This window comes from Oncorhynchus nerka, linkage group LG2 (genome assembly GCF_034236695.1).
Source record: "Oncorhynchus nerka isolate Pitt River linkage group LG2, Oner_Uvic_2.0, whole genome shotgun sequence".
Lineage (NCBI taxonomy): Eukaryota > Metazoa > Chordata > Actinopteri > Salmoniformes > Salmonidae > Oncorhynchus > Oncorhynchus nerka.
Genome location: NC_088397.1, coordinates 7037428 through 7047451, shown reverse-complemented (window position 1 = coordinate 7047451; position 10024 = coordinate 7037428). Strand labels below are relative to the sequence as shown.

Genomic DNA, 10024 nt, shown 5'->3' with positions numbered 1-10024 from the left:
CATTCGGCATATAGGAATTTAACGGCAGAATAAATGTTGAATTGCATCAGCATTTGTGGGTTCGAGTATAGGCTCAAAATGGCCATAAACAAAGAACTTTCTTCTGAAACTCATCAGTCTATTCTTGTTCTGAGAAATGAAGGCTATTGCATGCGAGAAATTGCCAAGAAACTGAAGATCTCATACAACACTGTGTACTACTCCCTTCACAGAACAGCGCAAACTGGCTCTAACCAGAATAGAAAGAGGCTCCGGTCCCCAACTGAGCAAGAGGACAAGTACATTAGAGTGTCTAGTTTGAGAAACAGACCCCTCAACAGTGAAGAGAGGACTCCGGGATGCTGGCCTTCTATGTAGATATTCCATTTAAAAAATCTGCAATTTCCAGCTACAATAGTCATTTACAACATTAACAATGTCTACACTGTATTTCTGTATCAATTTGATGTTATTTTAATAGACAAAAACTGTGCTTTTCTTTGAAAAACAAGGACATTTCTAAGTGACTCCAAACTTTTGAATGGTAGTGTACGTCCTCACGCACAGTTTTCTACCTGCAAAAAGTCATTTTTATGGAAACATCTCTGGTTGGAAAATGTGGCCAAGTGGATGGATACTAGCTGTTGTCAGCACATTTCTTCCTCGATAATCAGCGAAGTCAGTGCTAGTGTCATTATGTATCTTTCTGAGCGGACTCAATTAGCCTATATGCTTAGCCTATATGCTTTTTTTGTGTGCAGAGAAGAGAGTCTCCAAACCTCAGTCTTCATCAGCATTAGCAGGGAACGGTCAAGGGAATGCATTCGAGGGGTTGTGGAGGCTCAGTCCCCAATGTGGTGTGTGACAGGAAGATGGGGTGGGGGCTTGAGGAGGGTCAGAGGTTAAAGTCAGGGTCCTCTTGTCTGTCCCTCTTCTCCCCCCGTAGAGGGCCCTTTTGGGGGGGTTATTATTTCTAAACAGTGGGCAGCTTCCACACTGTGAATAGTCAACATCCTACAGTTAAAATTCAGTGGCGAGGTATAGCGTTATCTCCGGAGCTTGTGCTGCTTATACAAATGATTCATCAAGGTGTTCAGTTTCTATTCCAGTTTTATTCTAGCCTAATGGACCGCATGTTCTGAACACGGTCAACAGATGCGTGTGATGTTTTTCTAAGAATATTTAGAGGCTCCTCCTCTTTTTCATGATGTGACAGTATCATCCCGTCCGCGAGCTCCTCACTCTAGCTCAATTCTGTCATCGGTAACCTGGCACGGACCCTTTATCCCACTCACTGCATCTCCGACATTTCTCAATTAATTTTTTTTAAACTACCGACGAGCTCTCAACTCTTTGATTTCTGTTTCTCTCGCGACACTTTTTTTAGACTACACTTGACTTTCGAGACTTTCAGCTTGTTTTTTATTTTAAATACAGATTTGGATCATGGCCTCTCCGGCTGCTCTCATGCCCTTGGTTCCTCTCGTCCAACCGCCTCCGATAGAGACTTCACCGGAGACCAACTCTCCGCCACCAGCAACCACGTCCTCATCCCCTTCACCGTCTATCGCGCCCACCGGACTGAACCCTTTCAGCGCGGACCTCTTAACAGTACCTGTCGGTAGCCCTGGCGCACCGGTCGACGTCCTGCCCTGTAAACCGGTGTATTCTACCCCGTCGCCGGTTGAGAACACTCCGCAAAACAACGAGGTTAAAATGGTCGAGGTCAGAGGCGCCAAGCTCGCCTCTTTCACGGTAAAAGACAACGAGCTAATCTGCCTCCCGCAGGCGTTCGACCTGTTTCTGAAACACTTGGTCGGCGGACTGCACACGGTCTATACCAAGCTGAAGCGGCTCCAGATCACACCGGTGGTCTGTAACGTGGAACAGGTCCGCATCCTCCGGGGCCTCGGAGCTATCCAACCGGGAGTGAACCGGTGTAAACTCATCTCCAGGAGAGACTTCGAGACGCTGTACAACGACTGTACTAACGCCAGGTGAGTTGGTTTCCATGGTGCCCTCATCTATCTCTGATGTCTTCATAAAGAGTTGAAGCGACCGAACAACGCAACATTGTTGAAATAATGGCACCTTTTCCAATCTTTTAAAAGTGTTTCAGTGGCTCAAACTGAGTCTCTGCAATTATGTGTAGGTGTGCGTAATGGGGGATTTTGCGGCGCGCACACACACACGATCTCTCTCTCTCTCTCTTCCCCATCTCTTTGCATTTAACACTGTTAGTTACTCTGATAAATTGATTCTTCACAGAAATTAATTAATTTTCATTTGGCCCAAAGCGGCCGTTTAAATCAGGGCGCTGCTGACTGGCTGTTTCTCTCGTCGTTTTCTGCGTGTAGTGTAACTGCCTTCTCGTATCAATCAGTTGTAGCCCCGAGGATGAGCTCATCACTGGAGACATACACTTTGAGATGTCTATTTCTCTATATTTATGATTTAATTATGTAAATAGGCTGGTCTCTGTAACTCTGTGTGACCTGCTGTTTGGCTCATTAGCACTGAGATGACAGAGGGAGCGTCTCAAACGGCACCCTATTTCTTATGTAGTGCACTACTTTTGACCAAAGCTCCGTGGGCCATCGTCAAAAGTAGTGCACTACATAGGGGGACAGGGTGCCATTTGGGACAAACACTGAACACATTCTTGACCCAGGAAATTAAAAAGTTAATATCAGAAAGAGTGTGATTTATTTGATTATGCCTTAATCAGTTGTTCAGTGCATTTTGAAAGTGAAAATGCTGTTGGGGAAAGAGTTGGTTTAGCCTCTGTCCTCTCCAGCTTTTTACAGGTTAAAGACGTATTTCTTGTTAAAAGACTACTGTTGACATTTATTCATTTACTCATATGAACCATCCAGTCCTACATGTCTTTGCCTGGGTTTGTTCCAGCAAACTACGTGTGACTCACCAGTGACGCCACTCTGAGTCAAAGCCTTTAGTTTTGGCTTCACTCAGACCTCAGTCATAATCCACAGTTAGACACCAATGAGAAGCGGTTGAGATCACAGGTGTTTATGTTCATGCCAGTAACTTAGAATAGTACTAGTTCCCGGACAGAGAACCTTTGTTTAAACGAGGCAATCTGATCTTCTTGTCTCTCACACAAAGACAAGGTTCCATTGAGTTACAGCAAGCACATCACAACAAGTCCAGGGCAAATCCTGTTTCCCACTCATACAATGATATGTCTCCAGTTTAAAGATAGTTTATTTTTGAGATATAGATGTTAGTTATTCATCTCTTCCTGTATGTGTGGATCTTGTTCATCTCTTCCTGTATGTGTGGATCTTGTTCATCTGTAGTGATAATAATCTAGAACAGATGTTACAGTAAACCCTATAGCTTAGAGAATAGAGGGAGAGAGAGAATAGAGGGAGAGAGAGAATAGAGGGGGAGAGAGAATAGAGGAAGAGAGAGAATAGAGGAAGAGAGAGAATAGAGGGAGAGAGAGAATAGAGGGAGAGGGAGAATAGAGGGAGAGGGAGAATAGAGGGAGAATAGAGGAAGAGAGATAGAGGGAGAGAGAGAATAGAGGGAGAGCGAGAATAGAGGGAGAATAGAGGGAGAGAGATAATAGAGGGAGAGAGAGAGAATAGAGGGAGACACACCTTTGACTCTGGTTCTTGTCATGTCTTTAGAGAGGGTCCTCTCATCTGCCAGTGTGATTAAACTCTCCTGCACACACACACATACTCTCTCATGTCTGTGTTGTGAAGGGTAAGGACAGAGATCATATGTGCATGTTAGGGCCAGTGATGATAGCCAGGGACATTATTACTGTGCTGCTAGAAAAAGCCATCTGCCATCTCTCAGGGGGTGTGGTCTCTCTGATCCTCTCTGATGGCTTAATACACAATAACAGCAGTGTAATGTGATATCTGTACTGCGTTCACACACACACACACACACACACACACACACACACACACACACACACACACACACACACACACACTGTCTTCATGTACTCTCCACTCTTGACCCCTGGAATGTCGGCGATGGAATGTGATCCGGTATCAGTTAAAAGGATTCCTGGGATCAAACAGGAGTCTGTGCCTCTCCCTATCCCAGCCTGGATTAAACACAAGACATGGGAACACAGGAGTGTGTGGAGGAGGGAGAGAGAGAAGGGGAGAGAGAGAGAAGAAGAGAGAGAGAGAGAGAGAGAAAGGGAAGAAGAGAGGGAGAGAGAGAGAAGAAGAGAGGGGGAGAGAGAGAGAGAGAAGAAGAGAGGGAGAGAGAGAGAGAAAGGGAAGAAGAGAGAGAGAGAGAGGGAGGGAGAGAGAGAGAGAGAGAAGAGAGGAAGAGAGAGAGAGAGAGAGAGAGAGAGAAGAAGAGAGAGAGAGAGAGAGAGAAAGGGAAGAGAGAGAGAGAGAGAGAAGAAGAGAGAGAGAGAGAGAGAGAGAGAGAGAGAGGGAGAGAGAGAGAGAGAGAAAGGGAAGAAGAGAGAGAGAGAAGGAAGAAGAGAGGGAAAGGGGGAGGAACAGTACTCCATCCTCACCTTGTCTTGTATTGTCATTACATCATTATTCAGGCAGGCTGCTCCATGTCTCTGCTGCCTGCACTGTCATTCATTATACGGCTTTGGCCCTCAGACAGACAGACATATCATCCACAGCTGGGAATACCGTGTGTGTGTGTGTGTGTGTGTGAGAGAGAGAGAGAGAGAGGGATGGGGGGATAAAATAGATATGACAAGAGATCAGCATCACATGGACTTTTCCTCTTTTTCCTAAAACACACTGCTACCCTCTCTGCTGGGGAGCCAGTCAGCAGGTCACCCAGTTAGCCAGTCGGCCAGTAAGTCAGCCAGTCAGTCAGCCAGTCACCCAGTTAGCCAGTCGGCCAGTAAGTCAGCCAGTCACCCAGTTAGCCAGTTGGCCAGTAAGTCAGCCAGTAAGTCAGCCAGTCAGTCACCCAGTCAGCCAGTCACCCAGTTAGCCATCCTGCCAGTCAGTCAGTCACCCAGTTAGCCAGTCTGCTAGTCACTCAGTTAGCCAGTCAGTCAGCCAGTCACCCAGTTAACCAGTCACCCAGTTAGCCAGTCAGTCAGCCAGTCACCCAGTCAGTCAGTTAGCCAGCCTGCCAGTCAGCCAGTCACCCAGTTAGCCAGCCAGTCAGTCAGTCAGTCAGCCAGTCACCCAGTTAGCCAGTCACCCAGTTAGCCAGTCAGTCAGTTAGCCAGTCACCCAGTTAGCCAGTCAGTCAGTCAGTCAGCCAGTCAGCCAGTCACCCAGTTAGCCAGTCACCCAGTTAGCCAGTCAGTCAGTCAGTCACCCAGTCAGTCAGCCAGTCACCCAGTCAGCCATCCCCACCCTCCCACCCAGTAGCTTTGTACTGTACAGTCAGGGTTACTTGACAGAATAGTTTTTCCACTGTTTTGACTGCAACACGTCCCTGTCTTTCATGACCTGTTTTCAAAGTGAGACTGGATGGGCTGGTGGTTTCCAGGGAGGCTTGAGTGTGTTCCTGTGTGTCTGTGTGTGTGTGTGTTCCTGTGTGTCTGTGTCTGTGTGTGTCTGCTTTGTCTCTTCCACTAAGCTCCAGCTGCTGTGTCCTCCTGTTAGCGTTTCATGTTTCAGGTAACACACACTCAAACCCACACACACACACACACACACACACACACACACACACACACATTTCTGCATACAGTATTCCTCAGTATGTTTTTCTCAGCCGGTGGCCTCAATAAGATGTATGTGTATTAACCTGATTAGGCTGGTTGTGGAGTGGAGTGGACAGAATAGTGGAGTGGACAGAACAGTGTTGAGATGTGGAGTGGACAGAACAGTGGAATGGACAGAACAGTGTTGAGATGTGGAGTGGACAGAACAGTGTTGAGATGTGTAGTGGACAGAACAGTGGAGTGGACAGAACAGTGTTGAGATGTGGAGTGGACAGAACAGTGGAATGGACAGAACAGTGTTGAGATGTGGAGTGGACAGAACAGTGTTGAGATGTGGAGTGGACAGAATAGTGGAGTGGACAGAACAGTGGAGTGGACAGAACAGTGGAGTGGACAGAACAGTGGAGTGGACAGAATAGTGGAGTGGACAGAACAGTGGAGGGGACATAATAGTGGAGGGGACATAATAGTGGAGTGGACAGAACAGTGGAGTGGACAGAACAGTGGAGTGGACAGAACAGTGAGGTGGACAGAACAGTGGAGTGGACAGAACAGTGAGGTGGACAGAACAGTGAGGTGGACAGAACAGGGGAGTGGACAGAACAGTGAAGTGGACAGAACAGTGAAGTGGACAGAACAGTGAAGTGGACAGAATAGTGGAGAACTGGACAGAATAGTGGAGTGGACAGAACAGTGAAGTGGACAGAAGAGTGGAGGGGACAGAATAGTGGAGTGGACAGAACAGTGAAGTGGACAGAACAGTGAAGTGGACAGAACAGTGGAGTGGACAGAATAGTGGAGTGGACAGAACAGTGAAGTGGACAGAACAGTGGAGTGGACAGAATAGTGGAGTGGACAGAATCTATGGAGTGGACAGAATAGTGGAGTGGACAGAATAGTGGAGTGGACAGAATAGTGTGTCTTTTAAATGCTGTAAATGAAGTCAATTGAGTCCTGTGAGAGAGAGAGAGTGTGTTTGTGAGAGGGGGCATGGTGTGTGACCTCTTGTCTCAGACTTTAATTAAAATCTCACCCAGACGTCCTCTTCCACGCCATGGCTCAGATTCCCACAGCTCTGTTCACACACACACACACACACACACACACACACACACACACACACACACACACACACACACACACACACACACACACACACACATTCCCGGTGCATCCTGCAGCTCACCACATGTCCTTCCACCTTTCTCTCTCCTCTCTCTGCTTGATGACTTTTCCATGAAAGGCCTTTTCATTAATCCACCTCAGGGAACCTCAGCTCTCTGTCTCCACTTCACAGAGCACACACACACACACACACACACACACACACACACACACACACACACACACACTAAGGCTGGCCAGGTTGTGTTACTGTAAAGTTATTTAGCAACTAGGGCTAGGCTGGCTAGGCCGTGTTACTGTAAAGTTATTTAGCAACTAGGGCTAGGCTGGCTGGGCTGTGTTACTGTAAAGTTATTTAGTGACTACTGCTAGGCTGGCTAGGCCGTGTTACTGTAAAGTTATTTAGCGACTAGGGCTAGGCCGTGTTACTGTAAAGTTATTTAGCGACTAGAGCTAGGCCGTGTTACTGTAAAGTTATTTAGCGACTAGGGCTAGGCTGGCTAGGCTGTGTTACTGTAAAGTTATTTAGCGACTAGGGCTAGGCTGGCTAGGCCGTGTTACTGTAAAGTTATTTAGCGACTAGGGCTAGGCTGGCTAGGCCGTGTTACTGTAAAGTTATTTAGCGACTAGGGCTAGGCTGGCTAGGCCGTGTTACTGTAAAGTTATTTAGTGACTAGGGCTAGGCTGGCCAGGCCGTGTTACTGTAAAGTTATTTAGCGACTAGGGCTAGGCCGTGTTACTGTAAAGTTATTTAGCGACTAGGGCTAGGCCGTGTTACTGTAAAGTTATTTAGCGACTAGGGCTAGGCCGTGTTACTGTAAAGTTATTTAGCGACTAGGGCTAGGCTGGCTAGGTCGTGTTACTGTAAAGTTATTTAGCGACTAGGGCTAGGCCGTGTTACTGTAAAGTTATTTAGCGACTAGGGCTAGGCTGGCTAGGCCGTGTTACTGTAAAGTTATTTAGCGACTAGGGCTAGGCTGGCTAGGCCGTGTTACTGTAAAGTTATTTAGCGACTAGGGCTAGGCTGGCTAGGCCGTGTTACTGTAAAGTTATTTAGCGACTAGGGCTAGGCTGGCTAGGCCGTGTTACTGTAAAGTTATTTAGCGACTAGGGCTAGGCTGGCTAGGCCGTGTTACTGTAAAGTTATTTAGCAACTAGGGCTAGGCTGGCTAGGTCGTGTTACTGTAAAGTTATTTAGTGACTAGGGCTAGGCTGGCTAGGCCGTGTTACTGTAAAGTTATTTAGCGACTAGGGCTAGGCCGTGTTACTGTAAAGTTATTTAGCGACTAGGGCTAGGCCGTGTTACTGTAAAGTTATTTAGCGACTAGGGCTAGGCCGTGTTACTGTAAAGTTATTTAGCGACTAGGGCTAGGCCGTGTTACTGTAAAGTTATTTAGTGACTAGGGCTAGGCTGGCTAGGCCGTGTTACTGTAAAGTTATTTAGCGACTAGGGCTAGGCCGTGTTACTGTAAAGTTATTTAGCGACTAGGGCTAGGCTGTGTTACTGTAAAGTTATTTAGCCACTAGGGCTAGGCCGTGTTACTGTAAAGTTATTTAGCCACTAGGGCTAGGCTGGCTAGGCTGTGTTACTGTAAAGTTATTTAGCGACTAGGGCTAGGCTGTGTTACTGTAAAGTTATTTAGCCACTAGGGCTAGGCTGGCTAGGCTGTGTTACTGTAAAGTTATTTAGCGACTAGGGATAGGCTGGCTAGGTCGTGTTACTGTAAAGTTATTTAGTGACTACTGCTAGGCTGGCTAGGCCGTGTTACTGTAAAGTTATTTAGTGACTACTGCTAGGCTGGCTAGGCCGTGTTACTGTAAAGTTATTTAGTGACTAGGGCTAGGCTGGCTAGGCCGTGTTACTGTAAAGTTATTTAGCGACTAGGGCTAGGCCGTGTTACTGTAAAGTTATTTAGCGACTAGGGATAGGCTGGCTAGGTCGTGTTACTGTAAAGTTATTTAGCGACTAGGGCTAGGCTGGCTAGGCCGTGTTACTGTAAAGTTATTTAGCGACTAGGGCTAGGCTGGCTAGGCCGTGTTACTGTAAAGTTATTTAGTGACTACTGCTAGGCTGGCTAGGCTGTGTTACTGTAAAGTTATTTAGCGACTAGGGCTAGGCTGGCTAGGCCGTGTTACTGTAAAGTTATTTAGTGACTACTGCTAGGCTGGCTAGGCCGTGTTACTGTAAAGTTATTTAGTGACTACTGCTAGGCTGGCTAGGCCGTGTTACTGTAAAGTTATTTAGCGACTAGGGCTAGGCTGGCTAGGCCGTGTTACTGTAAAGTTATTTAGCGACTAGGGCTAGGCCGTGTTACTGTAAAGTTATTGTTAAAGCCCTGGTTAAAAACCAACTGGAGGGGAACTGTTGCCCTGGTTAAAAACCAACTGGAGGGGAACTGTTGCCCTGGTTAAAAACCAACTGGAGGGGAACTGTTGGATACACACACACATGGATGATGATACACACACACACACACACACACACACACACACACACACACACACACACACACACACACACACACACACACACACACATTCCCACAGACTGATCAGTTAGTAAATAAACAGTATGTTGTGAAGGAAAGCCAAGAGGAACTGAACTGACATTAAACAACCACTTTTATCTCTGTTTTGTCTCTGTGTACTTTCTGTTTTTCTGTAACGGAGTGTGTGTGTGTGTGTGTGTGTGTGTGTGTGTGTGTGTGTGTGTGTGTGTGTGTGTGTGTGTGTGTGTGTGTGTGTACCTCGACCCTGCTTTCCATCAGTAAGACAGAACTCCTGCAGGTTTTAGGAAACACTAATTAATGAAGGAAGGGAAACTACTGGAAAGTTCCGGAGCTTTGTAGTTGGGCTGATCTCAGGGTGACTGAGAGTAGTGCACTATGCACCACACTTTAAAACAGGGGCCGAAAAGGACTCTGCATTCCAAATGGCACAGACCTGTGGGCCCTGGTCCAAGGTAGTGCACTATGCACCACACTTTAAAACAGGGGCCGAAAAGGACTCTGCATTCCAAATGGCACAGACCTGTGGGCCCTGGTCCAAGGTAGTGCACTATATAGGGAATAGTGTGCCTCTGTTTAAAAGTAGTACACTATATAGGGAATAGGCTGCCTCTGGTTAAGAGTAGTGCACTATATAGGGAATAGGGTGCCTCTGTTTAAAAGTAGTGCACTATATAGGGAATAGGTGCCTCTGGTTAAAAGTAGTGCACTATATAGGGAATAGGGTGCCTCTGTTTAAAAGTAGTGCACTATATAGGGAATAGGT

General features: G+C 46.7%; 1 protein-coding gene across 3 annotated transcripts in view; it reads left to right on the top strand.

Annotated features, from left to right (window-relative positions):
- Positions 1 to 1204: 1204 nt before the first annotated feature.
- dachc (dachshund c) overlaps positions 1205 to 10024 on the top strand; it is a 100133-nt gene continuing 91313 nt past the window's right edge. For 2 of the 3 annotated variants that reach the window (XR_010464719.1, XR_010464718.1), the window contains exon 1: positions 1205 to 1976. Coding sequence is in view for 1 of the 3 variants with exons in the window: in XM_065022607.1 (XP_064878679.1) it covers positions 1426 to 1976 (551 nt within the window). In the remaining 2 variants the exon portion in view is untranslated. The remainder of the gene's footprint in view (positions 1977 to 10024) is intronic. The other variant, XM_065022607.1, reaches the window with a different exon arrangement.